The 15,753-nt window shown below is 45.5% G+C and overlaps 1 protein-coding gene across 1 annotated transcript in view; it reads left to right on the forward strand.

Moving 5' to 3' along the window:
• Nucleotides 1-15,753, forward strand: part of ttn.2 (titin, tandem duplicate 2) — a 196,760-nt gene that overhangs the window by 134,406 nt on the left and 46,601 nt on the right. Inside the window, exons 191-215 of the mRNA XM_073473204.1 lie at nt 275-568; nt 868-2,872; nt 2,978-3,665; nt 3,794-4,058; nt 4,237-4,563; nt 4,696-4,980; nt 5,095-5,394; nt 5,510-5,812; nt 5,994-6,269; nt 6,405-6,704; nt 6,803-7,105; nt 7,684-7,983; nt 8,076-8,363; nt 8,464-8,766; nt 9,193-9,495; nt 9,623-9,928; nt 10,497-10,784; nt 11,147-11,437; nt 11,955-12,242; nt 12,346-12,933; nt 13,628-13,732; nt 13,826-14,023; nt 14,122-14,418; nt 14,596-15,183; nt 15,383-15,685. Of these exons, the coding sequence (XP_073329305.1) occupies nt 275-568; nt 868-2,872; nt 2,978-3,665; nt 3,794-4,058; nt 4,237-4,563; nt 4,696-4,980; nt 5,095-5,394; nt 5,510-5,812; nt 5,994-6,269; nt 6,405-6,704; nt 6,803-7,105; nt 7,684-7,983; nt 8,076-8,363; nt 8,464-8,766; nt 9,193-9,495; nt 9,623-9,928; nt 10,497-10,784; nt 11,147-11,437; nt 11,955-12,242; nt 12,346-12,933; nt 13,628-13,732; nt 13,826-14,023; nt 14,122-14,418; nt 14,596-15,183; nt 15,383-15,685 (9,792 nt within the window). The remainder of the gene's footprint in view (nt 1-274; nt 569-867; nt 2,873-2,977; nt 3,666-3,793; nt 4,059-4,236; nt 4,564-4,695; nt 4,981-5,094; nt 5,395-5,509; nt 5,813-5,993; nt 6,270-6,404; nt 6,705-6,802; nt 7,106-7,683; nt 7,984-8,075; nt 8,364-8,463; nt 8,767-9,192; nt 9,496-9,622; nt 9,929-10,496; nt 10,785-11,146; nt 11,438-11,954; nt 12,243-12,345; nt 12,934-13,627; nt 13,733-13,825; nt 14,024-14,121; nt 14,419-14,595; nt 15,184-15,382; nt 15,686-15,753) is intronic.

A 15,753-nucleotide genomic window follows, 5' to 3' on the forward strand; every position in this document is an offset into this window, starting at 1 on the left:
CCTCTTGAGATGTATATAATTTTCAGGGGAGTGCAACAGCAAAACAAAAAAGACATTTTAGTGCACACATTTGGGTATTTTCACTAATTGGTAAAGGTTTTTCCGATTTCCACGAAATTGTAGATTTTGTGCCAACATTTTCAATGGATTTTCCTTCTTAAAATCATTTGTTACTCAAAAAGCAAACCTATTGGGAATCAGGAGCAAGGAAGGTGCAGTGTATGTTGTTAATGCTCAAACCCACCAGATCTAGTCTAAATGTCTCTTTTTTTAGTCCCTCCTGGCCCTCCCAAAGACCTGCACCATGACGACGTGGACAAGACTGAGGTGTGGTTGGTCTGGAACTGGCCTGAACGCGATGGAGGAAGTGAGATCACAGGCTTCCTGGTGGAGTATCAGGAAGAGGGAGAGAGGGAGTGGGACGAGTGGAAAACCGTCAGCATCCCTGAGAGTCATGTGACTGGCCTGGAGGAAGGAAAGACTTACCGCTTCAGAGTGAGGGCTGAGAACGCCATTGGCCTCAGCAGACCCGACACCACCGTGCCTATCCTTTGCCAGGAGAAACTAGGTGAGATCCATGAAAAAAAACAAAAAACATACTGTACATTGCTTATGATGGATACATAATTTTTCAGTTTATATTTGCAATTTAAATTCACCAATCGTTTCTGTAGCATCAACATTGGTGCAGATGTAGCTCTTGTTATATAAGACATATAACATATAACAAAGCTGGTGCTCAGAGCAAAGATGCCATAGATGCAGCTCTATTTGGTAGGCTGTTTGTTCAGTTAACAGAGGTTAGGTGTGTTTGAACATAATGACTGTGGTAGCACATTGTAACGTCCTCTGTCTGCATGTCCACAGTGCCTCCAATTGTTGAGGTTGATGTTAAGCTCATTGAAGGCATCATTGTTAAGGCCGGCACCACCATCAGGCTGCCAGCTATCATGAGAGGAATACCCATTCCTACTGCTAAGTGGTCCATCGAAGGAGAGGAAATTACCAGCGAGGGCAATGTTAAGATTGACACTGACAACTTCTCGACTGTGCTCAGCATCAATGAGTGCACCAGGAACCACACAGGCATCTACCTGCTCACTGTGTCCAACCCAGCTGGAACCAAGACAGTGGCCTTGAACGTAACTGTCCTGGATGTGCCCGCTGCTCCTATTGGACCTGTTGACATCCTGGAGGTCACTCCAGACTCCATGATGATTGAATGGCGTCCTCCCAAAGATGACGGCGGTAGCCCTATTACCAACTACATCGTAGAGAAGAGAGAGTCCAACAAGGAGACCTGGGGAGGTGTAAGCTCTGGCAGCCTTGCTACTAGTCTCAACATCAACCGCCTGCAGAGGGGAGCAGAGTACGTTGTTCGCATTCGTGCTGAGAACAAGATGGGTACTGGCGCTCCTCTGGAGAGCAAGCCTACTGTCGCTGAGCACACCTTCATGCCACCCAGCCCACCTGGTAAGCCACAGGTCTCTGATATTGCAGAGGATGCAGTTACGCTCAGCTGGACCATGCCCTTGTCTGATGGTGGCAGCCAGATCAGTGGCTACATCATTGAGCGCAGGCACCTGGGAGGAAAATGGATCCGTGTCAACAAGAAACCCTACAAGGACATGAAGTACAGAGTCCTTGGCCTGTACGAGGGCAGCGAGTATGAGTTCAGAGTGTTTGCTGAGAATATTGCTGGCTACAGTGGCCCCTCTCCCATCTCTGACCCCTGCAAGCCCTGCAGGCCCATCACTGTTCCCAGCCCCCCTGTCAACCCCAAAGTTAAGGATTACAGCAAGAACACAGCTGACCTGGTGTGGACCAAACCCAACAAAGACGGAGGCAGCCCCATCCTGGGGTACACTGTGGAAATGAAGAAGGCGGACACTGAAGAATGGAAAAAAGTGAACCTAGATGACTTCATCAAACTGTGTGCCTACAGGGTGAAAGGTCTGGAAGAAGGCATGACTTACAGATTTAGAGTCTATGCCTCAAACATGATTGGAGATGGAGAGCCCAGAGAAATTCCAAAGTCCATCACTGCTCAGGATATCCTCATCCCCCCAGAGATTGAGATGGAGGCCACCTGCCGTGAGCGTGTCACTGTGCGTGCTGGACACAACATCAACATCATCGGTTACATCAAAGCCCGTCCTGACGCCGAAGTGCTTTGGTCTAAGGAGGAGAACGTTCTGGAGAACAGCAAACGTGTCACCATCATTCAGAACTTCCCTGTTGTCCACCTGAGGATCAAGGAGGCCACAAGAACTGACTATGGCAAATACACCTTGAAGGCTTCAAATGAGGGAGGTGAGGCCTCTTGCACCATCACAGTAAATGTGTTAGACAGACCCAGCCATTGCCAGAATCTGCATGTGACTTATGCCACCAAAGACTCATGCATGATCAACTGGGAGGCGCCAAAGGACAACGGTGGATCCGAGATCACCAACTACATTGTGGAGTGCCGTGAGCCCAGCATTAGCATGTGGTCCATGATTTCCTCCAGCTGCACCAATCGCAAGATCAAAGCCAAGCTGATGGAGGGGCATGAGTATCTGTTCCGTGTCTGTGCTGTAAACAAGATTGGACTGGGACCCTCTGTGGAGACCAAGACTCCTCTGCTGGCCATTGACCCCCTCGAGAAGCCCGGTGAGCCTGAGAACTTCAAAGTCACTGACATTGGTAAGCACCATGTCCATCTGACATGGAGGAGACCTGACTATGATGGTGGCAGCCCCAATCTGTCCTACAACCTTGAGTGCAAAGCCAAAGATGCTGAGGAGTGGCAGAAGCTCACCACCGGCATTCACACTGACACCTTCTTCCTGGCTGACAAATGCGTAGAGAACCAGACATACACCTTCAGGCAAGTTACTATATTCTTATTTTAAAAGGTTGCTGTGCTCTTTGAGTATTGCTCAATAATATGTAAATTACTTTCAAATAACTATGTTTATCATTTGTTATCCAGGGTGCAGACTGTTAATGAGGGAGGTGAGAGTGGTTGGGTGAAGCTTGCAGATATTCTGGTGAAGGAGGAGATCCAGAAGCCCGTCATTGACCTCAAGCTAGCAGGAACTTTGACAGTGAAGGTTGGAGAATCAGTGAGAATGGAGGCCGCCCTGAGAGGAAAGCCCCAGCCTGAGGTCAAATGGTTGAAAGACAAGGCTGTTGGAGACAACCCCAGACTCAGCTATGAGACTGGCCCTGACTACTCCAAGTTCCTTATGACCAAGTCCAGACGTAGTGACACCGGAAAGTATATTATTACTGCCACCAACTCAGCTGGCACCTTCACAGCATATGCCAACGTTAATGTCCTGGATGTCCCTGGCCCGGTGAGGAACCTCAGGATTACTGGCATCGGATCTGACAAGTGCAGGGTGGTCTGGGATGCTCCAGAGGATGATGGAGGTTGCGAGGTGGACAGCTACATCCTGGAGAAATGCGAGACAAGGAGGATGGTCTGGTCTACATATTCAGCCTCTGTGGTCACACCATACTGTAATGTCACTCGTCTGGTGGAGAGCAACGAGTACATCTTCAGAGTGAGGGCTGAAAACAAGATGGGAACAGGCCCTGCTATGGAGAGCAAGCCCGTTACAGTCAAGACTCAGTTCAACAAACCTGGACCTCCTGATGCCCCTGAGGTCACCAAGGTAAGTAAACGACTTCCATATTCATAGGTTTTTCTACAATGAGCTCACTTACCAAGTACCAAGCATAGAACCTAGTTGTAAAAACAAGTTTCTCTGTTACTCACACTGTTAATATTTTTGTGATCCAGGTGAGTAAAGATGAGATGACCGTTGTCTGGGCTCCTCCTGAGAATGATGGAGGAAAGTCAATTACTGGCTACATCCTGGAGAGGAAAGAGAAGAGGGCGGTGCGCTGGGTACCATGCACCAAGAGCCCCATCTCTGAGAGACGCATGAAAGTCACCAACCTGATTCCCAACCATGAATACCAGTTCAGAGTGAAGGCTGAGAATGAGGTTGGCCTGGGAGAGCCCAGCAAACCCTGCAGACCAGTTGCAGCTAAAGATCCCATCGGTAAGTACCAAGTTACTGTCAGAGTTTAGCTTATGTCTTGAAACATGTTCTTCAGATTTGTGCCCAGGCCAGAGAACATGCAAAGAAAAAGATGTCAAAGATGGACTTTCCCAGCCTTGTGCCTGTGTCTTGGAAGTTTAAGTATTTGTTAAATGTGTTTTACTGTCTCTACCCGCAGAACCCCCTGGCCCCCCTGCCTTCCTGAAGGTGGGTGACAGCACCAAGACCTCTATCACCCTGTCCTGGTCTAAACCTGTATACGATGGTGGCGCTCCCATCATCGGCTACAGCCTAGACCTGAGGCTGAAAAGCGAGGCAGACCCTGAAAAGCCCACAGAGGGCTGGAAGAGAATTGACACCCGTGGCCCATTGGTGCTCACAGAGTTTACCATCAATCAGCTGGATGAGAAGCTGGAGTATGAATTCAAGGTGTCTGCCCAAAACCAGGTGGGCTGGGGACGCCATGCCTACTTGAAGGAGGCTGTGTTCCCCAAGGAGATCCTGGGTAAGAATAAAAAGCTACTAAAGCCAACAGAGAACGTACCTTAATAAATCCATTGTATTACATAAGGTGGTAGTAGTAGTAAATATTAAAAATCTTCTAATAATCTTAACATCAATTTTTCTTTGACAACAGAGGCTCCAGAGATTGACCTAGATGCCAGTCTGAGGAAAGGTCTGGCTGTCAGGGCCGGCTGTCCGATCAGGCTTTTCGCTGTGATCAGAGGAAGGCCCGCCCCAAAGGTTACTTGGAAGCGCATGGGTGTGGACAATGTAATCCGCCGAGGCCATGTGGACCAGGTTGACACCATGTCCTTCCTGGTCATCCCAGAGAGCACCAGAGAGGACTCTGGGAGATACTCGCTGACTCTGTCCAACTCAGCTGGAGAGAAAGCTGTGTACGTCCGTGTCAAAGTCCTTGGTAAGAAACAGAAAAACTATGACAGGATTCAAATGACAGCACAAAAAGTAGCAACAGTTTTCACTGGTAAGAAAACTGTACAGTCATAATGATTTTTAAATTCATTGTTAACAGATACTCCCGGTCCCGTTGGTGGCCTCGAGGCAACCAACATCACCAAGACAACAGCTCAGCTGGCCTGGTTGCCACCAGAGAATGACGGTGGCAGCCCCATCCTCAACTACATTGTGGAGAAACGTGAGGTGGATAGGAAGACCTGGACCAAGTGCATAGAGGACCTGAAGAAGACCAGCTTCAAGGTGACCAACATGACGCCTGGCATTGAGTACTACTTCAGAGTCATGGCCTGCAACAAGTACGGCATTGGAGTTCCACAGGACTCGCCCAAGTCATACCTGGCTGTTGATCCTATCAGTGAGTGTCACCAGAGACTGTGTGAATAAGGTTTAGCATGCCATTCCCTGTGTTCATCTAACTTTTTAGTTTTAGTTTTTCATTCCTCCTAACACCTACTGTTTGTTGCATTCAGGTGAGCCAGACCCTCCAAAGAAGATGGACGTGTTGGAGATCACCAAGAACAGCGCCACACTGGGCTGGCTGAAGCCACTAAGAGATGGAGGAGCCAAGATCAACGGTTATGTGGTGGACTACCAGGAGGAGGGTGCGCCAGAGGACAAGTGGACACCTTACTCTGTGGTCAAAGACCTGACCATTGTGGTGGTTGGTCTGAAGGAAGGAAAGAAGTACAAGTTCAGAGTGGCAGCCAGAAACTCAGTGGGAGTTAGCCTGGCCCGAGAGGCAGAGGGAGTGTTTGAGGTCAAGGAACAACTCAGTAAGTGGACTGCCTGCAATGGTCTACCTCAGTTTATAGTAACCGATTGGTAGTACCTCAAATATATAACTTTGAAGCTAGAACAATACAGTTATTGATAATTCCTGATGAATTAAATAAAAAGGTTGAAATAATCTATTTAATCACTGAAGTAACTTTTGGTGTTTCTTCTTTCCCCCAGTGGCTCCTAAAGTCATCATGCCTGACACTGTGACAGTCAGAGCTGGAACCAAGATGGTGGTTGAGGCCATTGTAGCGGGTAAACCTGCTCCCTTCTGCAAGTGGAAGCAGGGAAGTGAGGATGTGCTCACTTCTGATCGCCTGTCTGTCGTAAAGACGCTGACGACCTGCACGCTTATCATTAAGAACGTGACGAGAAAGGACAGTGGCTACTATAGCCTGTCAGCAGAGAACAGCACCGGCAAGATCAACCAGATCCTCAAAATCATCGTCATGGGTCAGTTTCAAAAATAGACGCTGGTTCTAAATTGAAAAGATACAGATGATACTTAAAACATGAATGTTGAATAAAAGATCATTGATTAAGTGTGTCGTTCCCATCGTTAATGAGTCATCTGCCGTGTCTCTACAGACATCCCTGGACCACCTGAAGCTCCTCTGGAGATCACTGAACAGGACATTGACGCCTGTACGCTGCTCTGGAACTCCCCACAAGAGGATGGTGGCAGCAATATCACCAACTATATTGTAGAAAAATGTGATGTCAGCCAGGGCGACTGGATCACCGTGTCCTCATCCTGCACCAAAACCAGCTTTAGAATGACCAAACTGACAACTGGCAAAGAATATGGCTTCCGAGTCCGTGCTGAGAACAGGTTTGGCATCTCCGAGCCCATCTACTCTGAGAAGATGATCGCCAGATATCCATTTGGTGAGTCTGAGCCAAAACATTTCATTTTCAACTCAATTACTGGAAACCATTATAACCAATATGTCACTTTCTGTTAACTTTTCTGTTTTTCCCTAAAGATCCTCCTAGCGAGCCCAGAAACCTCCAGATCAACAAGGTCAACAAGGACTTTGTCATCCTGTCATGGGAGCGTCCAAGCAGCGATGGAGGCTCCCCCCTCACTGGATATTGCATTGAAAAGAAGGAAAGGAATAGCCTTCTGTGGGTCAAGGCCAATGAGTCTGTGATCAAAGCCACACAGTACACCTGCACCGGCCTAATTGAGGGTCTGGAGTACACCTTTAGGGTGTCTGCACTCAACATGGCTGGACAGGGCAAACCTTGCAAACAGACGGACTTTATCACCGCCAGGAATGCTGTTGGTACGAACATGTCCTTAACTTTATTATGACATCCTGTTGTAATGTTAAAAAAAAGTTAGATTAAAGAAAAACAGGAAAACTACATTTTTGTTTTGTAGTGATGCTCAATTGGAAGTGGAATTTACACTTCCAATTGAGCATCACTACAAAAAAAATTGTTTTGGTGAGATCAAGAGAATGTGTTTCACAAGAACATAAAATGTAAATCATCTTTAACCCCAGTCCTCTGCGGCATTCTGAAAATTTTAGAGTAACTTTACCAAATACCCCCCAAAATTATTTGACTGTATTTTTTTCAATTAAAATTGAAAAAGTATGTAAAGTAAAAAGAATGAGCATAATTTCTTGTCCTGGGATAATGAAATAAGGTCACAATCTTAAGGTGACTGAAGAGAAGCCTTGGTATTAAAGTTATTTTTTATATAGAGCTTTAATTGACTGATCTGTTTGAACCCATATTGCTACATGAGAAATTGAATTTTCAGACCAACCATGTATGAACTCTGGATCGCTCAACCTCAACCTTCTCTCTTGTTCAGACAGCATAATTAAGTTTACAATCCTTTGTTTCCATCCAGACCCACCAGGCAAACCTGAGCCCATGGATGTGACCAAGAGTTCTGTCTCATTGGTCTGGAGCCGTCCCCAGCATGATGGTGGCAGCAAGCTGATTGGTTACTACATGGAATACACAAAGCTTCCAGAGGAGAAGTGGACACGCTGCAATGCCAACTGTATGAACATCCAGACTGAGAGTTACGTGGTGACCGGCCTGGAGGAGGGCGCACAGTACCAGTTCAGAGTCATCGCTAAGACCGCTATCAACATCAGCCTACCGTCCGAGCTGTCCGATCCCATCCCTGTCATTGCAGAGAATGGTACAGCTCCACACCGAAAAGAAAAATATGATCGACAAATTAAATTATTGACAAAGCAATGATCATTTTCTCCTTTCTCTTCTCCTGTGAAGTTCCTCCTCGTGTGGACCTGGGCGTCAACATGAAGAACCTGATCGTGATTAAAGCTGGAGAGAATGTAGTCCTGGATGCTGAGGTGTTCGGCAAGCCACTGCCCAAGGTGAGCTGGAAGAGAGATGGAGTGCCTCTGGTCCTTGCTGAGGGAATGAAGATGGTCCAGAAGAAACATATCCATCTGCTGGAGCTCTACTCCGTCACTAGGAAGGAGACTGGAGACTACACCATCACAGCTGAGAACATTAGTGGAAGCAAGTACGCTACTGTCAAGGTCAAGGTTCTAGGTAAGTTAGATTTACTAACGTTTAACTGAAGTATTTTGTCTGTGCAAGCATTTTATGCGTATCAAACAAAGATGCCAACCTCCCACCTTTTCCCCTGCAGATAGACCAGGGCCTCCAGCCTCAGTAAAATCTACTAAGGTCTTTGCTGATCGCGTTAAGCTGCGATGGGAGCCTCCACTTGCAGATGGTGGCTCTGAGATCACTAACTACATCATAGAGAAGCGTGAGACCAGCAGGGCCAACTGGGCACTTGTCTCCGCCAATATCCATGGACACCTCACCGACTGCTCAGTGGAGAAACTCATTGAAGGGCATGAGTACCAGTTCAGGGTCAGTGCTGAGAACCAGTATGGTGTTGGAGACCCCAAAATGACTGATGGCATCATGGTCAAGAACCCGTACGGTAAGTTCAGACTTCTATAGCTGAAGCGCCCTGAGCTGCAGTTCCTTTAGCTGCCACTGGGTAAAAACTTTTTAAACTGTTGCCACACCGATGTCTATTTGAACAGTACAGTAAAGTAAAAAATATATCGCCTCAAAAGAATTATGCTTTAGGTCTGTCATGATTGGAAAAATGTAAATTATTAAAACTGTTGACATACATTTAAATTGTTCTACTTGCTCTTAAATTTTAGGTGTATCATTTGAAGAACAAAAATCCATTTTTAATCTTAATCTTTAAAATGATCCAACATTCTAGTTTGAGTGTTTAAAATGTTACGTGAAACGGCCAATGATTCATCATCCCAGTATTTAATCATGTAACTTGATCAACAACATATTGAATGTTGATGAGATAAGAGAGATTGTCATGGATCTCTTCCTTCAGATGTTCCTGGTCCATGTGACCCGCCTGTCATCACCACCATTACTAAAGACTCCATGACAGTGAGCTGGAAGGCCCCAGCCAACGACGGCAAAGCCACGATCCTGGGCTACATGGTGGAGAAACGTGAAGCCACTGAGCTGACCTGGGCTAAGGTCAACCGTCGGCCAGTCATTGACAGAACTATTAAAGCAACTCAGCTAACTGAGGGCTCTGAGTATGAATTTAGAGTCATTGCCATGAACAAGGCCGGTTTGGGCAAACCTAGCGATGCATCCAGTGCTGCACTGGCTGTTGACCCTGTCTGTAAGTATCAGTTTCAAAAATCACTTCTAAAAAAATGAAGCAAAAAATGCTTCAAACAGACACGGCTGCTACATTATTTTCCACTAAATCTGAAAATAATTACGAATGTGTCACTGTAATTCTCCAGATCCTCCCGGACCACCTGCCTTCCCCAAGGTGGTGGACTCCACCAAGAGCTCCATCAGCCTTAGCTGGACCAAACCGGCATACGACGGTGGCTGTGAGATCATCGGCTACCTGGTTGAGTGTAAGCGAGCTGAAGCTGAGGATTGGACCAAGTGCAACGTCCCAAAGAAGCTCCAGGCCACCAAATTCCTGATGACTGGCCTGATGGACAACACTGAGTACCAGTTCAGAGTAACCGCTGTCAACAAGATTGGCTACAGTGAGCCCAGCGATGTTCCTGGAAACCACATGGCCAAGGACATCCTGAGTATGCTCTGACTGTTCATACAACATGTTTCAATGAATCATGAAATAAAATTAGCAGAAACAGGCTAATTAGGACCGTTTTTCATATAAGCTACTGTTAAGAACCTGCTAACCACACATTTTCCTTGCATTATCACATTAGTAAAAAAAAAGAATGCCTACTCATCGTAAAAATGAACATACATGAAAACATAGATGACTCATTACATGGCAGGTCTGTATGGTAGCTATTATTTAATTTAGCTAACTTAGCGAACTATCAAAACTCACTAAAGTTGATCTTCTTCAGCGAGCAATTGCCTTCTACATTGCACACCACATTCTAGCATCATAGATATTTGTTAATGCCTCAGTCATTCATTTCCAATATATTTCCATGTGCATCATGACTCATTTGAGGCTGCAAATAATTTTTGCATAAAATAACAGGTTCTCAATAATAACCAACATTCTTGTTGAACTACATTAATTTATGCTAAGTGTTTTCTAGCTAATACAACTTTGCTGTTAACCGAAAATAAGTTACAGCTATAGCTATGATTTAAAGTGATCTTCTGTCTATCTTCCAGTCGCTCCTGAAGCTGAGCTGGATGCTGACCTAAGAAAGGCTTTGGTTCTTCGTGCTGGCGTCACAATGAGACTCTATGTCCCACTGAGAGGACGCCCAGCACCGAAGGTGACTTGGACGAAGATGGACGCAAACCTGAAGGACAGGCAGGGCCTGATGATCAATACATCGGAGTGGGACACCTTCCTGATGGTTGAGGACATTAACAGATACGATGCCGGCAAATACATCCTGACGCTAGAGAACAGCAGCGGCTCCAAGAGTTACACCATTGTGGTCAAGGTCCTTGGTAAGAAACATAATGAGGAAATATAATAGATAACATACATCCTAAAAGTGTTCTGTTTTTAACAAGACGTAGTCCAAATTGAACCTTGCATACAAATCACCCAAACCATGCTTCCTGGAAAGCAGAATTAGATCATGTAATAATATTGTCATCAATATCACCAGTAAGGTTGAAAATAATCTGCTGAAGTTGTGAATCTTCAAATGTATCACCGAGAAGAAACAGATACAAAATATTGTATTTCCTCCGCAACTGATGAGAAACCATTTTAACTTACATGACGTGCATCTACAACCTAATATGTATCTCAGTTCACGTAGCAAAGGCTCTAAGCCAAAGATGCTGTTTCTCCTCCCTTTCAGATACTCCTGGACCGCCTGTGAACCTGACTGTGAAGGAGACCTCCAGAAACCACGCCTACATCACATGGTACGCCCCGTTGATCGATGGTGGCAGCCCAGTCAAGAGCTATGTCGTAGAGAAACGTCTGGCTGAGAGAAAAGCCTGGACCTGCGTCTCTGCAGAGTGCCCCAAAACTTCCTTTAGGATCACCAACCTGGAGGCAGGACAGGCCTACTGTTTCAGAGTGCTGGCTGAAAACGCCTATGGCATTGGAGAGGGCTGTGAGACACCTGGCAGCGTCAGAGCATCAGGTAACTACAAGGCATTGTTGCCGTTTTCTAAATTAGAATTGATTTTATCATTCAGTAAACAAAATTATACAACTATTTTCTGTACGTAAGTATAAGAGGATCCAACTTAAACCAAGGCCTTAACCAAGTTTAGAAATATAAACAGCTATTATTTTAAAATATTGTCTGTATATTTTGTACATTTTAATTCCCAACATCAAAGTCCTATCCACACAACAAGGAGTAAGATCCTGTTTAAGAATCATCAACTAAGATAAAACTCATATTTATGGTTTTAACTATGAAGTGTTAACTAGATACAATGGTAGCAACTACCCTGACTGCAACTGCGCTAGTAAACAAATAAGACAATTGAATGAAATGAAAAGAACTGAAACTAAGACTAATGGGCGAGATCAATGACCAAGACCAAGATATAGTATAACAAAAATAAGAAAAAAGCTTCCCTTTATATTCAAATCTGAGATGAGGGAACAAACACATGCTCAGTCTTAACTCATCCGTCCTGCCTCTTCAGAGCAACCTGGTCCAGTGACAGACTTCAAAGCCCAGAAGACTACAAATAACTCGATCACCCTGGGCTGGAAGAAGCCCATCAGTGACGGCGGAAGCCACGTGACAGCTTACATCCTAGAGCAGAGCGAAGGCGAGGAGAAGTGGCAGCAAGTCATGAAGGGCAAGAACACCTCACACACCATCGGTGAGCTGACTGAGGGCAAGGAGTACTCATTCAGAGTCAAGGCACTCAACGAATCTGGAGAGGGTCCACCGACTGAGCTCACTGTCGTCGCCAAGGACCAGTTTGGTAAGAAGTCAGCCTGACTCAGCCTTCATGCCACCTAGTGTTATAGTTCCTTGTTTTGCTAGGGCACAACATTTTCTGATGAGCTCATTCCTTTGTATTTCAGTGCTTCCTGACTGCAACTTGAGTAGTCTGCATGACGGTTGCTGCGTGGTGAAGGAGGGCAGCACCAAACGTATCAACATCCCCCTCATTGGAGTGCCCTACCCAGCTGCCACCTGGAAGAAAGGTGGCATGTTGGTTGGAGACACAGGCCGGATGTGCGTGGAGGCGTCTCAAGGTGTCACGACTCTGCTGATCAGAGACTGCCAGAGAGGAGATGCTGACACCTATAACATCAATGTCAAGAACAGTGCCGGCTCCAAGGACTGCAAGTTCCAGCTGAAGGTGGTGGGCAAGCCTGGCATCTGCACTGGGCCCATTAAGTATGACGAGATCACCGCTGACGGCATCACCCTGGAGTGGGCACCACCTAAAGATGATGGTGGTGCTGAGGTGTCCAACTACATCGTTGAAAAAAGGAGGACCACAGACAACAAATGGGCCACAGTAGCTTCAGCTATTCAGAAGACCACCATGAGGGTGATCAGGCTCCACGATGGAATAGAGTACATCTTCAGAGTGTTTGCTGAGAACAAGTATGGGGTTGGAGAGTATCTGAGGTCTGACCCAGTCATCGCACAGCATCCATTCAGTGAGTGTCACACTCAGAATACATTATGGTCACATGACTAAAGTGGTCAGAAGTTTTGCCCAAGCTCCGATAATATTTACTTTAAAAGTGTAATTTAGTGAACTCTTGCGTCCTAATTTTTTCTTTGTTTACATTTTTGCACCTACTGTTTTTGTCTACTGTGTCATTTTCTTGATTCTAGTGATCTTCCTTTTTCAGTCTTGTTTCAAGATGGCTACTGATTGCTAGAAAATTTCCTAAATGAGTGACTTTACTTCACCCTACTTGCTTGTAGGAAAATCGGGTTATGGTTGTGAGGCCAGATGATTTGTTAAGTTGTTTTTTTTTGTTTTTGTTTGTTGCCTGCCTAATTGCCACATAATTTAAAAATGCCAATGGACCTGCATGGACAATGTATCTTTATCCACTATTATTAATTGTTTATCATTCTTTTTTATAGAAACGGATTCAAATACATAGTGTATGTTAGATGAGCTTTTTGAAATTCAGTTTTTAGGAGCAGGGACAATATTTTAATGAAAATCAAAATGAGTAATGTTCATATGCAAGAACAGTATGCTTCATGAAAACAATTAAAGCATGATGAGGCACTTGTAGTCGTGTGAAGACTTTTCACGCTCGCTATAGTTTGTATTTTCATTTCTTACCTTCTCTCCTAATCATTCCAATCATTGTGTTTCTCTGCATCCTCTAGATGTGCCAGAGGCGCCTGCTCCTCCAGAAATAGTGAGCATCCGCCACGAGTCGGCCATCCTGACTTGGAATGATCCAAAAGACACTGGTGGCTCCCCAATTACTGGTAACAGACTGTGATAGATAACAGTTTGTAGTTAAACATGAGCAAATAGCCAAATGTAGTCACAATGACCAACTAGTTTTGTTTTCTCTCTAGGATATCATGTGGAGTTTAAGGAGAGGAACAGTCTGATGTGGAAACGGGCCAGTAAGACTCCTCTGAGAGTGAAGGAGTGCAGAGTCACTGGCCTGATAGAGGGACTAGAGTACGAGTTCAGGGTGATGGCTATGAACATGGCTGGCCTTGGCAAGGCAAGCAGGGTCACTGAGGCTGTGGTAGCCCTGGATCCTATTGGTGAGTTCACTGATCTTCCTTTTTTTACCCTAATTTGAAGACCTAATGTGTTCTGTGTTTTCTGTATGTGTTTTAACATTTACTTTGTGTGCTGCTAGATCCTCCTGGCAAGCCTGAAGTGATAAACGTCACCAGGAGCACAGTCACTCTGATTTGGACAGCACCCAAATATGATGGTGGCCATAAGCTGACTGGCTACATGGTGGAGAAGCTGGAGGCTGGGGGCAAGGCCTGGATGAAGGCCAACCATGTAAACATCCAGGGTTGTGCCTTCACTGTCACTGACCTGACAGAGGGATCTCAGTATCAGTTCTGGATCAGGGCCAAGAATGCTGCTGGGGCTATTAGTGTCCCTTCAGAGCCTACTGAGCTTCTGACCTGCAAGGATGAGTACGGTAAGCTGAGCAGAAAACTAATTTGAGTGGTTTAGTGTTTAAAAAAATGTGTGACTGCAGATCCTTGATGTTTTTTAGTTGTACAAATATCAGGTGTTCAAACACATACTGTCATGACTTCGAATACATGAGTTGTGTAGACGGTAGTAACACCACTTGCTTCCATCCTCTCTGCAGAGCCCCCAACAATCACTATTGACCCAGACATGAAGGATGGTGTATCAGTCAGGGCTGGAGACACCATCGTGATCTCAGCCTCCAAGATTGTGGGCAAACCACCACCCACTTCTGTCTGGTCAAAGGGAGGCCGTGAGTTCAAGACCTCTGACATTGTCACCATCTCCACCACTCCCACCTCGTCCACTCTCTCCATCAAGTATGCAAGCCGGAAGAACACAGGAGAGTACACCATCACTGCCAGCAACCCCTTCGGTATTAAGGAAGAACACGTTAAAGTGAAGGTGCTGGACGTACCTGGGCCTCCAGGCCCCATCGAAGCTAGTAACATTTCAGCTGAGAAGTGTACACTGACCTGGCTTCCACCAGACGAAGATGGAGGCTGTTCTATCAAGTCCTATATCCTTGAGAAGAGAGAGACCAGCCGTCTGCAGTGGACCAAGCTAGCTGAAAATGTTGTGGACTGCAGACATGTAGCCAGTAAATTGATCAAGGGCAACGAGTACATCTTTAGAGTGTCTGCTGTGAACCAGTATGGCACTGGAGACTCAAGCCAGTCTGGTCCAGTCAAAATGGTTGACAGTTTCCGTAAGTTGTTTATATATGGCTATAATTTGTTAAATGTTAAAAAATAAAATGAATCGACTAAAAAAACATTTTTCCAGTTAACCATAGGATTCTTAAAGACATTTGAAGTGGAAGATTTACAGGTTAATTTTCTCATCAACTAAATATGTGAACCTAAGGATAACTAACCAAACTTTTCTTGTCTGTTTTGATTATCCAGGCGCACCAGGTCCCCCCTCAGCACCAGAGATTGACAACGTTAGTAGGAATGCTGTCACCATTTCATGGAGGAGACCAGTACAGGACGGGGGAAGTGACATTAGAGGATATTGTGTAGAGAGGAAAGAAAGGAGAGGAATGAGATGGGTGCGAGCCTGTAAGAGGACAGTCCCTGACCTGCGCTTTAAGGTGCAAGGCCTAAGTGAGGGAGTAGAGTATGAGTTTAGAGTCACTGCTGAGAACAAAGCTGGATTTGGGGAGCCAAGTGCGCCTTCAAACCCTGTAATGACCAAGGACATTGTGTGTAAGTAAAACTGGACTTCTTACTTATGTCTGAATTGCTTTCAAAAAGCCCAAATAACTAATTAAAAG

The sequence above is a fragment of the Pagrus major genome, chromosome 9 (genome assembly GCF_040436345.1).
Source record: "Pagrus major chromosome 9, Pma_NU_1.0".
Lineage (NCBI taxonomy): Eukaryota > Metazoa > Chordata > Actinopteri > Spariformes > Sparidae > Pagrus > Pagrus major.